Source organism: Crassostrea angulata, chromosome 1, assembly GCF_025612915.1.
Source record: "Crassostrea angulata isolate pt1a10 chromosome 1, ASM2561291v2, whole genome shotgun sequence".
In the NCBI taxonomy this organism is placed as follows: domain Eukaryota; kingdom Metazoa; phylum Mollusca; class Bivalvia; order Ostreida; family Ostreidae; genus Magallana; species Magallana angulata.
Window position 1 is genome coordinate 51940440 of NC_069111.1, and position 26554 is coordinate 51966993.

The following is a 26554-nucleotide window of genomic DNA, read 5'->3' on the forward strand; positions in this document are numbered from 1 at the left end:
ATCACACAAAAAAGTATCTCCAAATTTGGGAGAAATTGGCTGGTTGATTTCTCAAAATGTATTCAAGTGTTTGACCGACACGCAACAAACAATGCCCGAGGCAGCACTGCGGCGGACGGAACGGATAGGTAATCCAAATGAATAACGAGACTTTAATGAAAGTTCAATGACGAAAGTCTTACCTTTGAAACGACTGTACTGTTCTGATCAAACAGGGAAAATTTGGCTTTGTTCCAATGGTTTCCTTTATTACCAGACTCATTAAAATAGGTTATATTTTGGAAAAGAACCTCCAGGGAGTCATTCGTCTCTCCGTACATGTGGTAATTAAATGATAAGCACATGTCTCCATCTTAAACATAAAATCAGAGTTTAATATTTTTATAATAATTTTTTTCCATTTTAACTGTTCGAAAATCCTCTTATAAACGGTTTAAAAGACACACAATTTTTATTTGCATTATTTACATAAGGTATGAGACCCAATTTTCTTACATTAGCGAATTTTTGTTATTTTGAATTGATATAAAAAAAAAATTTTATAAAAAAGTTCAAAAATATACTGTATTCACTTACAACAGATTAATATAATAGAGTATGAGATCGTGTGTAGGTGAAGTCAAAATCAGAAAATTCCATGAGTATTTTAATACCTTTAGGAAGTTGTACTATTCCTTCCAACGAAGCCCTGGAATACGGATCTATCCCAGTACTTTCAATATAAGCATATCTGCTCCCTTCGAATGCCTTTGCAGGACCAGTTTCCAATGACGGTGTTTCACCCTACATTTAAAAGTAACTGAACATAATATCAGAAAGCATTACAAAAACAAGAGGCCCATGGGCAACCTCGCTCACCTCAACAATATTATATCAAAATGATATGATTCACAAACTTTTTAAAAGTATTGAAAACTCTTTTATATTCCCAGATTTGACATTATATCAAAAAAAAATATTAAAAGAAGCCAACTTTTTAGAACATCTTATATAAGATATCCAAGATAATTTAAGATCTACGATGCATCAACTGGCCAATCTTATTATCCTAGGCCTCAACGTGTTGAATATAACGAAATTGCAAAATAAACTACATATAATTATAAAAAAAGTGAAGGAAGATCACTGTGACCTTGATATGAAGATATGCATATATTATGGTACTATGATATAGTTAAATATCGTACCTAAACTTAGCATCTTGGATTTTTCTGAGAACAAGATTTTCGAACAATTTTCCTATATACTTCCATAATGAATTTAGAATCTTCTAGTACACTATCTTAGAATGATTGCATAATAATCTTACAAAATAATGTCAAACAATTTCTATATATAGTTGAAGTTTAAAAGTTTTTTGAACACTTTTCGGGTCCCGAGTACTGATCCGGAGGTAACGGTTTTAACAATGTAAGGTTTGCACTATCTTAGGATTTTTGCATGGTAATTTCACAAATTGTAGTTCTTAATAAGATGATTTTTAAACATTTTCCCTGGATATCTCTATAATAAAATTTGAACCCTTCTTGTGGCCCCAGTATTGGTCCGGGGATAAAGGGTTTAACAATTTAGAATCTACACTATCCTGGAATGATTGCCATGTATAGTAATATTACTATTTGTAGCATTTTAGTTCTTGAGAAGATGTTTAAACATCTTCCCTATTTATCTCTATGTAAAACTTTCAAACCCTCTTGGACCCCGAAATGGTCTAGCTATAGGTTCATGGTTTTTACAATATAGAATCTACATTATCTGAGTATGCTTGCTAGTATCATCATAAATAAGAATTGAACCGGGGGTCATGGTTTTTACAATTTAGAATTTTTACTATATATACAAGCTATGGTGTAAATACAAAATGTATTTGCATTTCTGGTGCTGTGGTTCTTAAGAAGAATTTTTATGACACTCACACTATTTTCACTTTATCATAATTATCTACCTTTTAAACAGAGTTAGGCCCCTTTTTAAAAATCAGAATTTCCTTACTACAAGGATGATTCGTACAAAGATTAGTTAAATATAACCCAATGGTTCTAGAGAGGAAGTCGAAAATGTGAAACGTTTACAGATATTTGGATGGACAGACAAACAGACAGACTGACTGACGACGGACAACATGCGATCAGGAAAAACTCGTCTTACTTTGGTAAATTTAAGTGAGGAAATGAACTTCTTGGGTATGGATTTCAGTTTAAGATTTAATCTGGTACAATAGTGTGCTTGTTACTACACTTAAATATGTAAGATACATGCAGTATAAGCACAACCCCTGTAGAAAAAAAAATATCTACTCTATTTGATGTCTCTTACACTTAAAATGGTCCAATCAAAATCGTCAGTTACTTCAACGTCTTTCAGGAAGCACTCGGTTCCGACTTCAAAGGTGCAGCGCGCTATAATAGCTAGAATAAACCACATATATGTATTATATAGAAATTAGTGTAAACTTAAGTTTCCCACTTATGTTTGGCTCAACATTTTGTCAGACATTTTAAAAATCATTTTTTATAGTTACATGAACCATGCAAATCTTGAGTTTGCAACCAGCTCTTAGACTCCAATGCACTTTGAACTGATTCTGATTCAATATAAAGATTCGTATAATAAGTTAACTGTGCTTTTCACATAATGCACGTCTGAGTACTAGATTTACATCGAAAGTTATTTTGGATATGTGACACATTCCAAATTTTCTTCTTCTACAGTTATCAACCATATACACTGTACCTTAATTTAAGCATCCACGCCTGTTGAGTATAAGAAATACAAGCTGTATCATCCATACTACTTTAATTTAGACAAAACCAATCATAACACTGATATGAAATCTCTCTTAAAAATTTAAAACCGGACACCAATAAAATTTAACAATGCAGCAAGTTTATTAAGGTCTTCCGTTACAACGGAATACCTTATAGTGATTGTAATGTTTTCATTAAGGTCTTCTGTTTCTAATGGAAGACCTTAAATGTATTGCTTTGTTTCTTTTCCTCTATTATAATTATCATTAATTTTTCTGTAAACGTTTTCTCAAAAAACGCTACAGTCGATTTTAATAAAACTTTCAGATCGTATTCTTAACAAAATTTGTAAAAAAAAAAAATTACTTTTGTTACTTCATTTTTTTGGTAATTACTTCCGGTCCCGAGATATTAAAGATTTTTTTGTTTTTGCTTGTGCCTTATTTTTCTCCAAAAGTATTAAAGGTAAATCTTTTAAATTTCCGGACATGGTAAAGAGTTGACGGCTGCAGTGCTCTTTTCATATTCGAACAACGATCGTCACTACCGGTCGTCAGCGTGAGGAAATGAAACAAACACCTTAATCTTTAAAGTTTTTTTTTTCTTGAAATTTTTTATATTTAAATTCGATATCGACGCTCTCAAAACTGCCGAATATGAAATTTGTTTTAAAATCGATCCACGCATTCTTGAAATCTTTGGCTCCAAAGTCCTGTAGCAAGAGTTCGCGTAGCTTGGTCGTTAGAGTGGTGGACTTGTGCCCAGGCGACACGGGTTCGTCCCCGAGTGCTGAATATGTTTATTCTTTAATTGTGTTCAGATTTATGATTTTGTATTTGAAATGATAGATTTTACTTATTTCCAATTTAATTTTATCAAAAATCTCAATAATAGTGACTTTTTAAAGTATAATAATTTAAGTATTGTTATACTTTCATGTTAAATACTGAAATCTGATTGGTTAAGACGCAGTTAATAATATTTACTATTACCCTCAGCGTTAGCAACGCACTTGGCAACGGGTAACATTAAAAATGTTACATGCGCGAAAATTATGCGCGTACGGTTCGCTGTAGAATTCACGTTATTCCTATATAAAAGCAGTAAAATTTTCTTAAAATTAAGACATTCGGTATAACAAAATATATAGTGCCTGTTTGGGAGGATAACAGTTGAAATTGACACCCCTCGAAAACCATTGTCAACCTCCGCTTCGCGTCGGTTGACAATGGTTTTCTCGGGGTGTCAATTTCTGTCAACTGTTACCCTCCCAAACAGGCACTATTTATATATTATTATTTGTCTTTTGAAATTCTAATACAGAATTAAATGGCGTATCATATAAATTTTTATAATATACTCTATGATATGATATTGTATCATATAAAACAATAGTGTATTATATCATAGAATACTATATCAAAGAAATCATGTTATATAATTTGACAACAAATACATCTTTCAAGCAGCAGGTTTGAGTGAGGTAGGAGAGGTTTTTAGCGTCCTTGATAATGGAAATCAAGCTCTGCATCTTGAGCTACTTTTTTTAGTTCATTTATATTAAAGTTTAATCCATTGTGCAAGCTATTATCTATAAAACATGTGACCTGTTCCAAAAATCCAGCATCTGACACCTATGGCTCAGATTCAGCATTCAAGCCTGTCAGATGCATCAGTATCATAAGAGGCACCATCTATGCAAGTTAAGTGGAGTTAGGACAGGTATTAACTTAGAAATGGCGATCAAAGGGCACCTGCTCCAAAAACCTTAACCTCATCTAGCATCCGAAATCTTTGGCTTAGATTCAGCATTCAATCCTGTCAGGTGCAACAGTATCATAAGACGCATCATCCATGCAAGTTTGGTGAAGTTAGGACCATTTGGAACTTAGAAGTGGCTATCAAAGGGCACATGCAACAAAAACTTTAACCAGCTCCAAACAGCATAACTTTCTCCAGCATCTGAAATTCATGGGCAAGATTCAGCATGCAAGTTTCTCAATTCCATAAGTAGGTCCAGATGCACCATCCATGCAAGTTTGGTGACGATAGGTCAAGTTATAAGTTAGATACAGGACCTGCAACAAAAATTTAACCAGGTCCGGATGCCGACGCCAACGCCGGAGGTATAGCATAAGCCCCCCCCCTCCCCCAACTTCGTCTTGGTGAGCTAAAAGTTATATTCCAAATGATTCAAAAAAGAAGAAGGGATAAACATATATGATTTGTTAATATTTGGGGTGATTCTTAACTGACTTAAAGTATCGAATGAAATTTGCAACTACATGTAACTATTTGGGTTCATGATTTTAACATCTTGAACTTTCAATTAATATCATTTTGGATTTTTCATGCATTAAAGTCACTTAGAAAAAAACTGTAATCCTTATGTACTCTTGATATTCATTTCTACATTATTACACGGATTAAGGACAGTGGTTGGGGAGTCCAAAGTCCATTTTTTTAGCGACTTTACTTTATGAAATTCTTAAGTATATAAATCCCGGGGGACCGAGACCCCTTTATTCCCCACTCGTCCAAAAATTAAGATCTTCCCAAGACAGCTCCACCCAAGACATTTTTTAAAAAGTATTATTCAGTCAGAATGAAAATTGTGCCTGGGTATGAGCATATACATCCACAATTCTCTATTATAACAAGAGGCCCATGGGCCACATCGCTCACCTGAGGAACAATAGGTAGGATAAAATCAGCTCAATGGAGTCATAATACAAACTATCTGGACAATGTACAATAATTCATGTAAATCCTGTATAAATAAAATCCATTTTCCCTTGGATATTCTTATGTTTATAATCATTAGTCCCTTTTCTAACAGGATGATTTTATAGTCATATCATATGTTGAGTATTGCAGTTCTAAAAAAGATCCCTAACAATAGTTTATATATGGGATATAAACGTACATCAAACTCTAAACCTTCTTGTGAGGCCAAAGAATTGTCCTTGGGCCAAAGTCTTAACAATTATAAAGAATTATCTGGCTGATTAGTTTCTGAGAAGATTTTTAAAGATTTACCCTATATATTCCTTTGTTAAACTTTGACCCCCCCCCCCATTGTGGCCCCATCCTACCCCTGGGGATCATTATTTTCACAACTTTGAATCTACACTACCTGAGGATGCTTTCACACAAGTTCCAGCTTTCCTGGCTGATTAGTTTCTGAGAAAAAGATTTTTAAAGATGACTTTGTTTATTCCTATGTAAAACATCGACCTCCCATTGTGGCCCAAACCTACCCCCAGGGGTCATGATTTTTCACAAATTTGAATCTACACTACCTGAGGATGCTTCCACACAAGTTTAAGCTTTCCTGGCTAATTAGTTTCTGAGAAGAAGATTTTTAAAGATTTACTGTATATAATCATATGTTAAACTTCAATCCCCCATTGTGGCCCCACCTTACCCCCAGGGGTCATGATTTTCACAACTTTGAATCTTCACTACCTGAGGATGCTTCCACACAAGTTCCAGCTTTGCCGGCGAATTAGTTTCTGAGAAGAAGATTTTTAAAGATTTACTGTATATATTCCTATGATAAACTTCGATCCCCATTGTGGCCCCACCCTACCCCCGGGGGTCATGATTTTCACAACTTTGAATGAACACTACCTGAGGATGCTTCCACACAAGTTTCAGCTTTCCTGGCCGATTAGTTTCTGAGAAGAAGATTTTTAAAGATTTACTCTATATTTTCCTATGTAAAACGTCGATCTCCCATTGTGGCCCCACCCTACACCCGGGGGTCATGATTTTCACAAATTTGAATCTTCGCTACATAAGAATGCATCCACACAAGTGTCAGCTTTCCTGGCCAATTAGTTTCTGAGAAGAAGATTTTTAAAGATTTACTTTTTATATTCATATGTTAAACTTCGACCCTCCATTGTGATCCCACCCTACCCCCTGGGGTCATGATTTTCACATCTTGAATCTACACTACCTGAGGATGCTTCCACACAAGTTTCAGCTTTCCTCGGCGATTAGTTTCTGAGAAGAGGATTTCTAAAGATTTACTCTATATACTCATTTGTTAAACTTCAACCCCCATTGTGGCCCCATCCTCAGGTGAGCTAAAAAGGTTAAGTTTACAATTCAATAAGTTGGTTTCTGGAAGAACAGATTTTGAAAATTTTCGTAATAAATATTGACAATTTTTTTTTACTTTGTAAAGCGCTGAGCATAGCTCAGCGCTTTATTGTCGTTAGACTTCAACTTACGGTGCATCGAATAACCGCCCCCTATAAGCAAAAGTCTACATCATTTAAACTGGTTAGGGAACCAGTTTCAGGGGTTTATGCACATAACTGCACGGGTTATTGTGAATCTAATTTACGGGCTATTGTGAAATTAATGTACGGGGCTTACATACATCATTGCAGGGACTGTCATGCAGTGATGAGGAAATATAGTGCGTATACAGAAGCTGAAATGCTATATACATATATCTGTTATATACATACAGAAGCTGGGTTAGCGCTTTTCAGTACTATCAGTACTTTGATTTAATCTTTAGCTTTTAAGACCTGAGTACAAACATAGAATTGTGAGCAAATCTCTGTATCTGCTTATAATTCGAAGCTTAACACTCAAATATGGTTAGTAAATAGAAATTGTAAACAATAAAACACAAGAAACATGCACTACATGTATAACAAATAAAGAACACAGTTTATTTTTTCGAAATGAATCATATATATACATGTATATACCTACATATTTCCGTAAGCGATATCAAACTGAATGAACTAGAGAAAATGCCGAGCATCTCAACAAAAACCTATTGCATTAATCTACCATTACGCAAAAGATAATGCCGAATTACCGATAGAATGAATTGTATTTCAGTACTCCTACATCAGATTTTGCTTAATTTGCGCAGGTAAACAGTTAACGTAACTGTTTGATTTACCGAAGTCTCTGTTTGATTTGATACGTAAAAATCACGAAATACAGACGACAGTTTCCAGGTTACAAAGCATAAATAATGAAAACGAAACGAAAATCAGAACAAGCTAACATCAACGTCATGTGTGAAAACTGTCAACGCATTGAAATATTTAGCCTCAATTTACTTCACAAAATCGGCACCAATATATTTTTCATGTTTCAAAAAATTTCCCTTCATACGCGAACTGTTGCACAACAAGCAAATTCATCATAGTCAGATCGACCCTTTTTCGTATAATGTCATGGCTGCTTTAAACAAAGAACCTCGTTTTAGAAGTATGGAATACGAGTCTTGGTAAAATGGGTACGCAAACCCGGGCCGTGGCAAAATAAAAGCCGGGGCAGATCGGCAATCGTCAATTCCAAATACGCATTATTTTGCAGCAATATTTTCAGCAAATACAAATATACGGGTCAATCAAATATCCCCAAATTTTAATGAAATTGGCAGATTAATAACTGCCAATCTTTTGTTTTGCCCAGGCCAAGTCTTGTCTACCCATTTTACCGGATGCCGAATCCGAAGCTATTAAACTGATTGAAACACGCCTTTCCTTTATTATTATTTTCGTAATAACTCAGATTTGAAACAGAATTAGACCTTAATTTTTGCAATTTATATTTTCCTTCCCATAAGGATAATTTATGCTAAACTACGTTGAATTGGAATCAGTAGTTCTTGAGAAGAAGATTTTTAAAAATGCACCCCCCTTTTTCTACAGTTTCAATGTTTTCTCCGCTTTGAATACTGATCGGACTTTTATTTCTGCAATTTATATTTGCCCTCCCATAAGGATGCTTTGTGCCAAATTTGGCTGAAATTGGATAAGCGGTTTTAGAGAAGAAGTTCAAAATGTAACAAGAGGCCCAGGGGCCACATCGCTCACCTGAGCAACAATTGCCTTAATTCTGATCAAATTAGCAATTACAGTATCAAAATATATTGACAACTGAGTACAGTAGATCGGTAGCAAGACTTTAAGGCCCCAAGATGTTTAGGCCCTTCATTGATAAGACGCTTAGGCCCCAACATGTTTAGGCCCCAAGATGTTTAGGCACCAGCCTACATTTTTCTAAGTTAATTATAATTTTCATTATATTTTTTTAAATGAATAATGGTTTAGGCACCAGCATACATTTGTATAAGTTAATTATAATTTACATTTTACTATTTAAAACTTCATTTACTTTAAAAATTATAAAGAAGTATAATCTGCATCTTATGCATAATTTATTATTTTTTAAATATCATATTATTTTGTCACATCATATTATTTTGTAAATTAATTTTCTAATTAGAGATCAAAGAAACGGTTAAGACTTTCATTTACTTTGTGTATGACATGAATTAAATTGTTAAAACAACACCCCCACCGTATCCTGCTCCCTCTCTAGATAGGTGCTAATTAGGAGAAGATAATGAAGAGATCCTCTAGTAATACAAAGAGGGTTTCACACCTTACTTTGGAAGTAAAATGAAGAGAAGGGTCTCCAAAAGAAGACAGTCCAAATAGCTTCATTGGCAGAAAAATTACATAATTTGGGGAGATATCCTTTAATTGTACAAATATGATCACAGAAATAATATTTCACTCATGAATACCTTTAATGTAGAAAAACTTGTCAATATTTATTAAGAAAATTTTCAAAGTCTGTTCTTCCAGAAACCAACTTTAACAACCTATTGTATTGTGATTTTAACCTTTTTTTCATTATTACTCCTACTGTACATGTAAACTTTGACTGTGTTCGTGTACATTTGTATATACTGATTTTGAACCTCAAATACCAGTGAACTGGTCTTGAGTGAATAAAGAATTGAATTGAACTTGTATTTGGGTAATAAGTAGGTGAATTCTTTTGGGATATATAAGGGTTCTTAAAAATATTATGTATAAATCAGTTGCCATAAATAAGCTTACTGAACAATTTTATGACATTCAAGTGTTGTATAATTCCAATAAAAGAAAAAAATACAATAATTTGTTTTCTTTTCTTGAAATATCAATAATGAAATACTTCCCCTTATATAACATTTGTTCGTTTCTTTGTGATGAAAGTATGATTTGATCACGGTATTAACTGATTTAAAGCACGGACACATAACCATGCTGGATGATACTATCATTGATAACATGTGCATGCAAGTTTATAGCATAATGTTTTTCGTGATTAAAGTTTTTCAAGAACTTGTATATAAAGTAAACAACGCCATGTTTGCTACAAATTCAAGTAAATTGCATTTATTGGCTCCAAAGTGCTTAAAAGCCATGTTCTTTCAACTATCAGTTATTATTATAAACAACAGGTGCCTAAACATCTTGGGGCCTAAACATCTTGGGGCCTAAACATCTTACCTGGGGCCTAACCGTCTTGGGGCTTAAACATGTTGGGGCCTAAACGTCTGCAATTCAGTAGATCTTGCTAAAAAAAAAATTGAAAATCTGCCAATTTTTATCAACCTCTTATTTTTTGGTAAATACCAAGCCCCTTTTGTTGTTGTACCTGTAAGAAGATTTTTCTCTATTCCTATATACCCCCCCCCCCATTTCATGGCCCCATTTTTAGCTCACCGAGACGAAGTCAAGGAGAGCTTATGCTATACCCTCGGCGTCGGCGGTGGCGTCGGCGTCGGCGTCGGCGTCCGGACCTGGTTAAAGTTTTTGTTGCAGGTCCTGTATCTAAGCTATTACTTGTCCTATCTTCACCAAACTTGCATGGATGATGCATCTGGACCTACCTATGGACTTGAAAGACTTGGATGCTGAATCTGGGTCCTAAATTTCAGATGCTGGAGGAGGTTAAGGTTGTTGGACCAGGTTAAAGTTTTTGTTGCAGGTGCCCTTTGATAGCAGTATCTTAGTTACTGCTGGTCTGTACTTCACCAAACCTGTATGGATGATGCGTCTTATGATACTGATGCACCTGACAAGCTTGAATGCTGAATCTGAGCAATAGGTTTCGGATGCTGGAAGAGGTTAAGGTTTTTAGAGCTGGTTAAAGTTTTTGTTGCAGGTGCCCTCTGATGATTAATCTTAGTTACTACTGGTCCTAACTTCACCAAACTTGTATGGATGGTGCGTCTTATGATACTGATGCACCTGACAAGCTTGAATGCTGAATCTGAGCAATAGGTTTCGGATGCTGGAAGAGGTTAAGGTTTTTAGAGCTGGTTAAGTTTTTGTTGCAGGTGCCCTCTGATGATTATATCTTAGTTACTACTGGTCCTAACTTCACCAAACCTGTATGGATGGTGCGTCTTATGATACTGATGCACCTGACAAGCTTGAATGCTGAATCTGAGCAATAGGTTTCGGATGCTGGAGGAGGTTAAGGTTTTAAGAGCTGGTTAGATAAAGTTTTTGAAACAGGTGCCCTCTGATGATGATATCTTAGTTATTACTTGTCCTTACTTCACCAGACTTCCATGGATGGTGTGTCTTATGATACTGATGCACTTGACAGTCTGGTTTCGGATGCTGGATAAAGTTAAGTTTTTAGGAACAGGTCACATGTTTAATAGATGATAGTACTATTTCAAACTTGCATAGTTGATTTAACTGTAATATGAATGAATCGCAGAGGTAGCTTCAGATGCAGAGCTTGATCTCCATTATCAAAGATGCTAAAAAATAAATCTTAGTTATTACTGGTCCTAACTTCACCAAACTTGAATGGATGGTGTGTCTTATGATACAGATGCACCTGACAGGCATGGATGCTGAATCTGAGCCATAGGTTGCGGATGCTGGAGGAAGTTAAGGTTTTAATTGCTTGTGCCCTCTGATGATGATATCTTAGTTATTACTGGTCCAAACTTCACCAAAATTGCATGGATGATGCGTCTTATGATACAAATGCACCTGATGGGCTTGAATGCTGAATCTGAGCCATAGGTTTCGGATGCTGGATGAGGTTTAGTTTTTTGGAACAGGTCACATGTTTTATAGATGATAGCTTGCATAGTTGATTTAACTTTATTATAAATTAAATGCAGAGGTTGCTTCAGAAACAGAGCCTGATCTCCATTATCAAGGATGCTAAAGAAATCTCCTACCTCACTCAAACCAGCTCGATAGATAGATGTGTTTGTTGATAAATGATATAACATGATTCCTATGATAAAGTATTGTATGATATGAAACAATATTGTTTGATATGATACAATATGATATCATATGTTATATTATAAAAAGTTATACGATACGATATGATATTGTATCAATTTTTTGATATTTTATGATATGATTATGTATCATGATATTGTTATGTATAGTATTGTATATTATGATACAATATTGTATAATATTATATTGTATTTTTAATTTATTATTTCATCACATGATACAATTACATAAGATATTGCAAAATATTATATTGTATCCTATGATACAATATTGTATATTCTATAATATTGTATCATACAATATTGTATAATATGATATTGGTTTCAGTAATATAGAATTATATCACATGAAATTGTATTATATGATATTGTAATATTATATAATATTGCATCATACGATATTGTATGATATGATATTGGTTTATATGATATATTATCTATCACATGAAATTGTATTATATGATATTGTAATATATTTTATTGTGTCATATGATGCAATATGTATAATATAATAATGTATTTTATAATATTTTACCATATCACATAATATTGTATCATTTGATAAGATACAATGTTGGAATCAAATTATATTGTATTATATGATATAATATCATATAATGTATCAAATATGTTTCAGTGTCATTCAATACAATATCATTCTATATTATACAATATAATATCATGTTTCAGTGTTATGATGTATTATGTAATATGATATTGTAATATGATACTATATTGTATTATATTTTATGATATTGTATTATGTGATCAAATACAATAAGGTATAACACAATACAATGTCATATCATACGTTACAATATCAAATCTCATTATTGTTTATTACGGTATTTTATTTATTATATGATATATATTATATTAGAAATATGACATGATGCAATATTTAATTTTATATCATTGTATTGATTAACATATGAACATATGATTATCATAAAAAAATTTATCAGATGATATACGATATTTTGTCAAAACAGAATCCATGAATATCCAAGATCATAAAGTATGATTTTCATATAAAATGATAAAGGTGGTCTTATGAAGGTGATGTCTCATAAGGGTGATGCTCCGTCTCGGTGAGCTTAGTAATCTATGATTACCTATGTTTCTCTAGGGAATCATGGTTTCATCAGACTTAAATCTGCATAACCTTTGCTTTCACACTAAGTACTGAGTTTTGAACTGAACACTTTCCCAGAATAGTTTTAAAGATTTTCTCTTTATATTCCTATGTAAAAATTCAAACCGCCATCACGGTCCCGCCCTACCACTAATGACTGTGATTTTGCAAACTTGAATTTACACTACCCAAGGATGCCTCTACACATGTTTAAACCCTTTCTGGCCAAAAGTTCTTTAAAAAGAAGATTTTTAAAGATTTTCTCTATATATTCCTAAGTAAAAATTCATCCCCCATTGTGGCCTCACCCTACCCCTGGACTATTATTTAAACAAACTTGAATCTATATGATCTGGTGATGCTTCCACTCAAAAATGGCCTTTCCAGGCCTAATAGTTTTGAGGAGAAGACTTTTAAAGATTTTCTCTATCTATAAAAATTCATCCCCCATTGTGACCCGCCCTACCCCCAGGGACCATGATTTGAACAAACTTGAATCTACACTTCCTAAGGATGGTTACATGCCAATTTGAGATTTCTTGGCCAAATATTTTTGAGAAGAAGATTTTTAAAAGATTTCCTCTATATATTCCAATATAAAACTTGATCCCCCAATTGTGGCCCCACCCTACCCCCGGGGACCATGATTTGAACAACCTTGAATCTATACTATCTGAGGATGATTCCACTCAAATTTGAGCTTTTCTGGCCTAATAGTTTTTGAGAAGAAGATTTTTAAAGATTTTCTCAATATATTCCTATGTAAAACTTGATCCCCCTTTTGTGGCCCCACCCTACCCCCGGTGACCATGATTTGAACAAACTTGAATCTACACTTTCTGAGGATGCTTCCACTCAAATTTGAGCTTTCCTGGCCTAATAGTTTTTGAGGAGAAGACTGGCTCAGGTGAGCTAAAAAAGGTTAAGTTTACAATACAATAAGTTTTTGGAAGAAGAGACTTTGAAAATTTTCTTAATAAATATTGACAATTTTTTTACTTTTTTAATCTTTAGTTTTTGAGATCTGTGTACAAACATAGAATTGTGAGCAAATCTCTGTACCTTGCTTATAATTCGAAGCTTAACACTCAAATATGGTTAGTAAATAGAAATTGTACACAATTAAAACACAAGAAACATGCACTATAACAAATAAAGAACACAATTTATTTTTTCGAAATGAATCATATATTCATATATATACATGTACATGTATATACCTACATATTTCCGACAGCGATATCAAACTCTATTTAAACTGAATAAACTCGAGAAAATGCCGAGCATCTCAACAAAACCTATTGCATTAATCTACCATTACGCAAAATATAATGCCGAATTACCGATAGAATGAATTGTATTTCAGTACTTTTGATACATCAGATTTTGCTTAATTTGCGCAGGTAAACAGTTAACTGTTTGATTTACCGACGTCTCTGTTTGATTTGATACGTAAAAATCACGAAATACAGACGATAGTTCCCAGGTTACAAAGCATAAATAATGAAAACGAAACGAAAATCAGAACAAGCTAACACCAACGTCATGTGTGAAAACTTTCAACGCGTTGAAATATTAAGCCTCAATTTACTACGCAAAATCGGCATCAATATATTTTGCATGTTTCAAAAATTTCCCATCATTCGCGAACTGTTGCACAACAAGCAAATTCATCATAGTCAGATCGACCCTTTTTCGTATAATGTCATGGCTGCTTTAAACAAAGAACCTCGTTTTAGATGTATGGAATACGAGACTTGGTAAAATGGGTACGCAAACCCGGGCCGTGGCAAAATAAAAGCCGGGGCAGATCGGCAATCGTCAATTCCAAATACGCATTATTTTGCAGCAATATTTACAGCAAATACAAATATACTGGTCCATCATATATCCTGAAATTTTAATGAGATTGGCAGATTAATAACTGCCAATCTTTTGTTTTGCCCAGGCCAAGTCTTGTCTACCCATTTTACCGGATGCCGAATCCGAAGCTATTAAACTGATTGAAACACGCCTTTCCTTTATTATTATTTTCGTAATAACTCAGATTTGAAACAGAATTAGACCTTAATTTTTGCAATTTATATTTTCCTTCCCATAAGGATAATTTATGCTAAACTACGTTGAATTGGAATCAGTAGTTCTTGAGAAGAAGATTTTTTAAAATGCACCCCCCTTTTTCTACAGTTTCAAGGTTTTCTCAGCTTTGAATACAGATCGGACTTTTATTTCTGCAATTTATATTCGCCCTCCCATAAGGATGCTTTGTGCCAAATTTGGTTGAAATTGGATTAGCGGTTTTAGAGAAGAAGTTCAAAATGTAAAAAGTTTACAGACGGACAGACAGACGGACAGACGGACGGACAGACGGACGGACGGACAGACGGACGACGGACAAAAAGTGATCAGAATAGCTCACTTGAGCTTTCAGCTCAGGTGAGCTAAAAAGTTTACAGACGGACAGACAGACGGACAGACGGACGGACAGACGGACGGACGGACGGACGACGGACAAAAAGTGATCAGAATAGCTCACTTGAGCTTTCAGCTCAGGTGAGCTAAAAAGCATATATTTAATCGATCAGGTAAACATTATCGTAAAATGCTAAAGTTCTATAGTCCGTTCCCATAAGATTCGATGAGCGCGTGACCCTTGTCATCCTAAGGTGGAAGGCTACAACGTCACAACATGTCTGAAATCCCTTTGAAACGCCATTATGTTCCGGATTGATAGCATTATGTTGTGGTACAAAATAGCTATTCACCGTTCAAATGAACTGTTCTAACGAGAGAGATAACTAGAGCAGAGCTCGTGGCAAAGCCACGAGTAGGTCTTCCGTTGTTGCTGCGGGTTGAAAATATATGTGATATGGTGTCAAACGATTATAATGACTAAACTTTCAGTTCTGCTTTTGTTATAAAAACGTGTTTTAATTGAAAGCCTGTATATAAAACGTGTTTTAAAAAAGAAAGGAAGAAACTGTTTTAGGAAAACTATTTGTCGAACACAGTTTGTGTAATCGTTTCAAAAATTCTTTAAAACATGAGATGTTTAATGGCGAGTTAAATTTTCAAAGGGTAGCAAGCATTGTTTTTATATATATGATACGAGTAGACTTGGACATTCAAAATAATATATAATCAGCGAGAAAAAAAAGATCAGCGGGAGAATTTATGCAAAAGCGACCATCTAAATTTTACACGTGCTGTTTCATAGAGACACCGCTATGTAACGTGAATTAAATAACCTTATTAACAGAAATGAATATTACTTCTCTTGACGATGTAATAATGTGCAAAATCCTTATTTTTATGTCAGTGGGTTGACTAATTTAATTGAAAAAAACTTCAATTGCGCTTGCGTAAATTGGAATTCTGGGAAGGAATTAGACAGCCCGTGTTAGATAAATTCGAAGAAGTTATGAAACTGGTCAGTTTCTAGATCAAACTGTGCATTGATGTATTAATAGACTATCATGAGTATCGTCAGTAGCCACGGTCCGGAATCCGTATATGCAGTCATACACTGTATGTACATCGATACACCTTTACCTCCTCACCTACAGCCATACAAATGAGGGTGCAACCTTCATATACACATGCATAGTATTATAGTTCTGGAAACTATTTATCTTGTATTCTAATATATTGGGTATTCATTGTTCACCTAAAATTAGTATTCCACTGGCTGTAGCTAACCTTGTAAGTAAATGAAGTTGCATTACAACTTCATAGTACACAACTTCAATTAAAAGGGTTTTTTTTTATCAATTTTCATACAATAAGCAATAAATAAAATCCCCAATAACGCACTTAAGTGTAACTTTGTGAAGCGCATATATTTTTGGGAGGCAAATATGTCGCTATATTATAGTCTGCAAGTCAAGTGAACTATCATGGTCTTTTAAAGAAATAAGAAGTCTGCTGCATTTGCAGTACTTTGATGATTTCTATGGCGATCGACTGCATTGCATAATGTAGTCGTATTTCCCAAGAACAAAATTTCCTGTGACTTCGAACTTTTAATTATTATATATTATGAATTATTCTGTTCATAACTATAGAAGTTTAGCGTGTTCAACAGGTTAATTTATTAGCCACATTCCAGGCACGTAGCATCAGGGGGGGGGGGGCGAGGCCCCCACCCAATTTTTTCTTGCTTCAACAAATTTTTTAAACTTTACATATAAAAAAATGAATTATAATGGAGTTGGCGCCCCCCCCCCCCTGTTTTGGAAGTAAGTAAAAAGTTGATATGAAAATAAGGAAATGAAGAGTCAAATTGAAGTTATCTGTCCCCCCCCCCCCCTCCCAGGGATTAGGAATTTCATGATTTGGAGGGTAAAAAATTTTGGTAGAGAAGAATTTTTTTTTTTGGAAGTATATCCCCCCCTCCCCCACGGATTAGGATTTTGAAGATTTTTGGAAACTTTAAATTCCCTTTTTTTTTTTTTTTTTTTTTTAAATTTTGCTTGTCAAGATTTTTTGGATGGGTCTGGCCCCCCACCACTTTCAAAAACGATGCTACGTGCCTGCATTCTCAGGTTACGATTTCACATCTTCAATGTGAAGATGATTGACTTCAAATAAAAGTCTAATTGTTTATAAAAGCACCCTTCCAACTGTTACTCAATTACATATGTTCTGAGTTGTGTGCACTAAAGCGACACAAGATTGTCGGTCGCACGTGGCGTTTGAATTAACACAGACTGACCGAATAAACAAACGGGTGGGAAAGTAAAAACACGTTGAATAGAAAATGTTACACATAAGAAGAAGTCACCAAAAATGATTTTCGACAGATCTGGATATCTTTTCGCCAATTTAAAAAAAATCCAGCGCGAGTACTTGTCAGCGGGGCGGGAGGAGGGGGGGGGGGGCGCAGCAATGTGTTCGCTTCCACACTGAAACGAACAACCATGTATAAGAAAAACTACAGAGTGATTAATATGTGACCGATAGAATCTAATCTTAAGTTGTTTAAAACTCATGTGAATATTCTTTAAAATAATCAAATGCCTCAATTCAGGAAAATTGAGGACATTCTTTTATCGTGCTAGCACCTACCGCAAACATGTAACATAGAACTTTGATATAATTTGATTTGATTTTTAAACTACTTTGTACGCTATCGTATAATTAAATCAATGCTTAATCAACTGTTCAAGTAAAATAAATTTATCTTTTCATCTTAAACCTATATAACAGTTGAAAACATAATTAAATATAGTTCTGTCCGTGCAAAATATGAAACATGAACGCGTGATAAGGTACATGTAGAAGAACACGAGCCGACCACGGATCACTTGTTCACTAGCGCTGGATCTCCTCGGTCATGTGCGAGGGATAATCATCATTAAATATTTGTGGGGGGGGGGATTTAAATTTTTTTAGATATACAAACCAACCATTAATTTATGTCTGACGATGTTTCCGATTTGGAGTAATATCGTTCATTAATATTCATTTACAGTCAAATGTTTAATTAAATAAATACAAGATGGACAAACTTTTATAACATAAAATTAAAACAGTTCTTGTATTTACGGCTATATAAACTCAAACACGTTCATATTCATCTAAGTGTGCGTCGCGGTGTGCGAATCTTGTGTATTAGATAACCGCTTACCGCTAGGTAGTGCAGCCGTGGCTGATCTCCTCGGCCGTGGACGAAGGATAGATTACGTTAAGGTACAACGCACAGACACGCACAGCTAAGAACCAAGGAAGATTTGAAAAGTTTGCAGTATAATGACCATATTCTATCGAATAGAAGTTCTTTTTTTTTAACTTAAAACCCACAATTGATCTATGTCTGATATTGCTTTAGATTGAGAATGACATTGTTTTTATTAATTAACTGAACAATTTCTTAATTGATACCCAATCGTTTAGTCCACAAACTTTTATATGTAATCAAAACTAAAACAATTCTTGAGTTCGCGGCTAAATAAACTCATATATGAGAGACACAACTCTCGTGTATTAGATAACCGCTGACCGCTAGGTAGCCCAGCCGCAACCATGGTGACCGATTTTCTCGGCCGCGGGCGAGGGAGAGTTTCGTTAACTTGGCCAAATTGCCGCGAGTACTGGTCAATGCGTATTACTATTTACCCTCATATTATGCAATACCCGAACACAAAAACAGTTTTATGAGCTCAATAAAGTCACAAACAACATTTTTTGCAGCGACGGCCATATCGAAAAATTTACCGTTTTAGAGTTATTAAGCAAAGACTTCTAAGGGATCTAGACCCCTCATTTTAGGGGCTAGCCCCTTTTTGATGGTATCAAATGAAAGCTCGTAATATTCTGCACAACTTTTGTTCTATATGTGTCTAGAAAAAATTTACAACTAAAAAGTTATTGAGCAAAGATATAAGCAAAATTTTACATTTTTTGAAACACAAATTTCGATGTAAGTTTTTAAGAAGTATACGTGGGTTAATCAAACATGTAAAACTAGGAGGACAACGTTCAAGGTGTCTACATTAAAGATTTATAAATTAAAAGTACTTGCTATGGATCAACTCGGAGCCTTTGCAGGTACACGAGACCCACTAAAAAAATATTCAAAGGGGAATAACTCAAAACCGGAAGAAGCGATTTCACAATATTTTGTGCTATAGTAAGCTATTGTCATTTCCAATAAACCCTGAAAATTTGAATAAAATCTGATGACAAACAAGCGAGATATTACAGTTTAAAGAAACGTCTAGAAGAAAAAGAAGAAGAACTAGAGCAAAGCTCGTTGCAAAGCAACGAGTGGGTCTTCCATTAATGTCGGAAGTAAAGCTGGAAGTTCCTGTAAAAAGCAGAGCTCTTTAACCAATAACAACAGTAACTAAAATAAAAAGATGAAAAAAATCGAATTATTCCTGGTACGACTTAACAAAACCTGAATGATTTTAAGTACGACTAAACAAAAACCTTTTTGATTTCAAGAACGACTTAACAAAAAAATCCGAATGTGTTTAAGTACGACTTAACAATTATTTTTGGTACGAATTAATTTTACTATAAACATTACGCTTTTTTTCAAATCAAGGACGCGGAAACAAAATTTCCGGAAAAATCAATTTTTAAACCCCGATATCTTTGTAATGCAACGTCTGATTTGAAAACGAATTTAATTTTTTTTTAATTTAGCTCAATAAAAGCTGCTTTGTTGCTTTATAATAAATATCAAATTATTGGTCAGAAAAGAGTTATCATAAAAAGACTTAGTAGCCCTTGTGCCCCCTAATTTGTGGGGCCAGCCCCTTTTTCTTGATATCAAATAAAAGGTATCGCTAATATAAACATATTTTGTTCTACAAGTGTTCATGAATTGTAAACCGTTCTCGAGATATCTGTACAAATGTGTTTTAGGGGCCGACCCTTTAACCCCTTACCGGGGCCACTAACATCAACATTTTTGGTTTAATATTGTTCAGAACATTATTTTGAACAGCTTTTGTTCTACATTGCTTTTTAAAATATTTCTCCTTTTTCAGATATTAATGATCATAGTTTTGAGTTCTGGCCCCTTGAAACCCCTAATTTTGTAATATATGACTTAAGTATGGTACTGTATAGATGAACAGCTGTACAATGAACATTTTTGCTTCTATAATTAATAACAAAATATTGTTAAGTAAAGAGTTATTGTAAAAATACATTAGATTCCTTTTGGTCCCTAATTTGAGGGGCCAGCCCCTTTTTATTGATATCAAATTTAAGGTCTTGCAAATTGAAACATATTTTGTTCAACAAGTGTTCATGAAATGTTCACCGTTCTTGAGATATCTGTACGAATGTGTTTTAGGGGCCGACCCTTTAACTCCTAAATGGGGTCATAAACAAAAACATTTAAGATAGCATATTGACAAGAACACCATTTTAAGCAACTTTTGTTCTACATTGCTTTTTAAAATAAATCTCCTTTTTCAGATATTAATAATCAAGGTTTTGAACCTCTGGCCCTTCGAAACCCCTAATTACATAATATATGACTTAAGTATGATACTGTATAGATAAACAGCTGTACAATAAACATTTTTGCTTATATAATTAATAACAAATTATTGTTGAGTAAAGAGTTATTATAAGAAGACTTTAGAGCCCCCTTGGCCCCTAATTTGAGGGGTCAGCCCCCTTTTCTTGATACCAAAGGAAAGCTCGTAGAAATTAAAACAACTTTTGCATTACATGTTTTAACAAATTATGTGCACATCGAAAGGTATTACAGGAAATGTGCAAAAATTTCGTGGAAAAATTGGGTGCTAATTTTCAGGTTCAGGCGAGCTTCGAGGCCTTTAGACATTTTCATAATTGGAAGCATGGGGGTACATCTACAGACATTCATCTACAACCCCTGAAAAGTTCAAGCTTCTATCTTGATTAGTTTCGGAGGAGATGCGTGGACAAAATGACCCTTAAAAATTTACAAAATCGTCTATATCTGAAACCAGAAGTGACGTAATCATGCAAAAATTTTATAATATGTAGCAACGATGATGTTCTATCACTCCTGAAAATTTCCTGCAAATCGGTTTAGTAGTTTTTGAGAAATAACGCTCCAAAAAAGTCAGAAAAAGAAAAAAAAGAATAATAAGAATAAAGAAAAAGAAACCGTAGAATAACAAGAGGGTCTTCCGTTGGAAACGGAAGACCCTAAAAATAACTAGAGCAAAGCTCGTTGCAAAGCAACGAGTGGGTCTTCCGTTAATATCGGAAGTAAAGCTGGAAGTTCCTGTATGAAGCAGAGCCCTTAAGGATATGTGAACCTGACAAAAACAAGTTCATTGCGCAACGCGAACTGTCGTCTGGCGACAAGCAATCGTATTTCACATCGACGGTTTATTTGCTTAATTTAAGGTTTAAAACAGTGATATAAAATGTGTAAGTTTATGAATTTGCATAAAATATAATTTATATCAACATTTACATCAAAAGGTTTTACTTTTTTAATCATTTACAAACTTAAAGTTTACGACATACTTGCGCCGATTTCCGGTAATTTCCCAAATCTCGATGTAAACAACAAGTCGGAATGACAAAAGCTGATGGATATTATTAGTGTATGACGAATATTGCGAACACAAACTGATGTCGGATGTCATAAAAAGGGAATGGAAAAAAGGACAAGACCATACACCAGTTCCCTGTGATCTAAACCTGCCATTTGCAAGCAGTAAGCATGGTAGGTGTCTTATCATGACATGTGCTATATTGTATTATGTTAACGTTACAGATTATTATGCTCGTATATTATCCACGTGAAAACAATATCGCCTAGCCTATATGCAGAATAGCTACACAATAATCCTAATTTGTTCAAACATAAAAATTATTCATTGTTAATTCAGTCAGTGTTTGTAATTAAAATAATCACAATTTTAGTTCGAATTTTCTTAAATGAAATTAACCATCTGATGATAAATGGTAAGGTTGACCGCATAGAGGGCCCTGAGTTTACTCTAGCATATGACAAGCTTATTTACCAACATTTACCCACAAAATATTTTTAGTCTAACACTTTCATGCACATTAGCTTGAACAGTATATTTGTAAGGAATAGGTTTATATATGTTTGTATTGATGATTTTTTTAGCACATACTGGCGTGCGACCAGTTCTCGCCGAGTACCATTTCTCGCCAGTACATTGTGACGTCATTTTTCGTCTATAATTTTATGTGTTGATAAAATGACGTCACAATGTACTGGCGCCGCGAGAAATGGTACTCGGCGAGAACTGGTCGCACGCCAGTATAGTTCATAACATGAAGAATTAATCTTTTATTCACTATCAATAACTGATAATGTTGATTCTCTGTACTGTGAAAACATTTGAACAGCTGACTGATATTCACCTTTATTGAACTGTAAAAATCAAAGTACAGTTGAAAGAAAAATTAGTATATCATGGTTTATCAGTTGATAGAATTGCTCACATCATATTTAGATTTCATGTGCTGGGTTCATTATTGTTACAAATTCTTATTTTTTTTCCCATTATTTTCAAATTATTAAAATGCAAGATTTCTAAATACACACAGTTATATAAGATATGAAATTGTCAAGTTAAGTAACATTAATTTAAATTTTCAAGATTAGAATAAAATGTTGACAAGTTTCACCTGATATCAAATTTTTATATAGAATAATCCATTTATATAAGGTTCTGTCTGTCTATTTTGCATACACTTTCATGATATGCCTATATGAATTTTATATATTTTTCTACATGTAGATTCTTAAAATCATCCTTTCATATAAGTCCTTCTTATATGTTATAAGTAATAGTACCAGTAATATCAGGTTTTTTTTTTTTTTATATATACAGACTTTTCAAACCTCCAAGAGATGAGAACATCACTGGTATGTGTTAACGAGGTCATTCCTAATACAAGACACAATGCGGAAAAATATGAGACTAATGTAAAGAACTGAAACCATGAGTGATGAAGAGAAGAGCTGATAATCAGATTATTGTCTGTGTTATGTTCATTCTGATAAAGCCTTTCCCGATTGATGCCCTGGATCATTTATTTGGTAATTTAAGGATGACAATATTTATTTCAACATTTATGATATAATATTAAGACAATTAATAAGCAGCACAACATATCCTGAAATATGAAACTGGACCAAACCAGTGATAATCTACCATTTATGATTTATTACATTTACTTGGATTTGAAAACCATTTCTGAAACTCCAAAAGTCATGAATAATTTGGACATATAATGCATACAATTAAGAATTAGTATTGTAAAAGAATATATATTATGATAATGCATATGCTATAAGAAATACAATTGATAGATATCAATTCAAAAGGTATTTATACTGACCAAGTGCAGTAATGAAGTTTGTAAAGGCTATATGCTGTTCATGTGGAGAAACTGGTTTTTAAAATATATGTCTTATGTTTATAATTATGTTTAATTTGATGATTGCATAGTATACCAAATCATCATTTCTGTCTATTAGTGTCTGTCTGTCCATCCATTTATCTGTATGAAGTCTGTTTTATTTTATAACTCTGATGAGGTTACTGATGTAGATCAAGTTGAGATCATCATTATGACACTTATATACAACAAGCCTCACAGAAAATATCAGTCCTCTTAAATAACAGAGTTTTTGAATGAGTTATGAATGTATGGTTGAGTAAAATTTTTATTTTAAATATTTTTTGAAATGATTTTTGTGAATAAGAATATTTTTGTTATAACTTATCCTTATCTATATTTTTATCATTTTTGCATGAAAAAAAATATACATATCCTAGTTAGGCCACACCAATATAATTTCTTGCTTGTGGGATATTAAGTGGAAAAGGGTACAAGCGGGCTAGCGATAAAATAAAAAGATTATTATTTTTTGTAGCCAAAATTTTGAGGCGGTCCATAATGATATGATTTGTAAAGTTTTATTTAAACACGAGCATGCAGGATCCGATAAAAAAGAAATTTAATTGGTGTGGCCTTCCACATTTTCTATATTTTAGTTCAAATTGAGGCTGAACCATTGTAATATATTACCCTGCATGATCATTCTGATAAAGTCTCAATCATACATTATAAATAGCATCAAGACCAATATGGGGACCAAGGAAGGGTTCAAAGTTCAAAGGAATCATAGGATTGCATACAATCATGTATATACATAAGGACAAATCATAAATCATTTCAGAATCTGCAGTGTTGTTTAGTCCAATCAGATAATATGATTTAAAGAATTATCATGATTAAGTATCAAATTTCATTTTATACCTGTAATCATTTGAAAGATTCTCCTATTTTCCGACACCCATTTTAATGCAATACCTTACAAATCAGACAAAACTTTTAAAAATTGATAGAGGAAATTCAAATTAATTACAATCAGTATATGATTTTTATGAAACCTGTGATTTATTTGGTTTGATTGTATTTTAAATCTTTCAACAAAGGCTTAATAAAGATTGTGTGTATTAAAGTTTTCATGCATGTTTTTCTTTTTTGTGTACAGAGACTAGAGTTTCTTGATTATATCAGATGCACAACTATGACACTCTGTTAATTACCATTAAAATAAACTCTTTAGGAAGTGAAAAAATTGTTAAATTAAAGAATCATTTTCTCTTTATATGATTGGTTTTTAGAAATACTACCATTTATGGCAGTGTTGACTTTCATGAAGCGCGCAGAGTGATTTTTTGTAAAAGTCAGATCAGAGGAAATTCGGATTTTCAGCCTTTTTAATTCAATTAGTTGTAGTATTTACAACACAACTCCTTTAGTTTTGTTCGACAAGAACTTATGCAGGTTCACAGTATAACTAGTTGAAAGAAATCGCCATTTAAAACTGAATTATACGTCTTTTTTTAACAGCATGTAGGGTTTGTAGCATCTATTTCAATAGAGGTCAGAGGAAATTCAGACATTATCTTTTTTTCTAATTCACGAACATGCCAATTATTGATTACTAATTTTTTGCTATTTGTCATTTCTTCAAAATAACATAAAAAAAATAAGAGTGTAATTATAGGAAATTGTATTTTTTGCAATTTTTCTAGCTCGGGTCACGTCAAAAAATGTCACTTTTTTAGTGGTCAGAGGAAATTCAAACTAAAATAGCGGATTAAATAAAAGGAATTCTTTTAATCCATTTTCAGATAGATAGAGTATTTTATTAACCTTTTTAATATTTTGGTGAGAAATGTTTTCTAGTTAATTGTAAATATGTCTTTTATGACATTTTAAATTTGCATTTAAGGTTTTTTGTCTCGTTCTAATTTTTTGAACATGGGTAAGTTTGAAGGTCGTTGCCATGGAAACGAACTCGCGAACATATGCTTAAAATGTCTTTTTTGACAAAAACAAATGGATTAGAGTCTGTTTAAACAATTTTTTCAATTATTCAATTAGTTTCATGTCAGGTTCACATGTCCTTAAACCAATAACAAGAGTAACTAAAATAAAAAGATGAAAAAAATCGAATTATTCCTGGTACGACTTAACAAAATACGAATGATTTTACGTACGACTTAACAAAAACCTTTCTGATTTCAAGAACGACTTAACAAAAAAATCCGAATGTGTTCAAGTACGACTTAGCGATTATTTTTGGTACGAGTTAATTTTACTTTGAACATTACGCTATTTTTTAAACCAAGGACGCGGAATCAAAATTTCCGGAAAAATCAATTTTTAACCCCCGATATCTCTGTAATGCATCGTCCGATTTTCAAACAGATTTCAGATTCGTGTTCAGCATAACAAACTCTACAAACCTCATAAACATTAAAAATTAAACGAAAAATTCGAAAATTCGAAAATTTTAAAACACTTCCGGTTTAGACCGGAAGTGACGAAAACTAGTTTCCAGTCTTATGTCCAAATAAAAACGATCATTGCTTCAACACAGAAAATTCCAAGTCTTTATTTTGAACCGTTTTTGAAAAACGCCCTGGACAAAATTACTTTTTTAAAATTTAAAAATTGACGTAACGTAAAAATGGAAGTGACGTTGTAGTTGAAAATTTTAAAACTTTGAGGCACAATAATGCTTCATAATCCCTGAAAGTTTCATGTAAATCT

General features: G+C 33.5%; 1 protein-coding gene across 3 annotated transcripts in view; it reads right to left on the reverse strand.

The window, feature by feature from the left end:
• LOC128185840 (MAM and LDL-receptor class A domain-containing protein 1-like) overlaps positions 1–26554 on the reverse strand; it is a 76153-nt gene that overhangs the window by 19600 nt on the left and 29999 nt on the right. For all 3 annotated transcript variants that reach the window (XM_052855513.1, XM_052855528.1, XM_052855520.1), the window contains 3 exons: positions 2317–2408; positions 654–783; positions 183–352 (listed from right to left, as the gene is read on the reverse strand). In XM_052855513.1, the coding sequence (XP_052711473.1) occupies positions 183–352; positions 654–783; positions 2317–2408 (392 nt within the window). The remainder of the gene's footprint in view (positions 1–182; positions 353–653; positions 784–2316; positions 2409–26554) is intronic.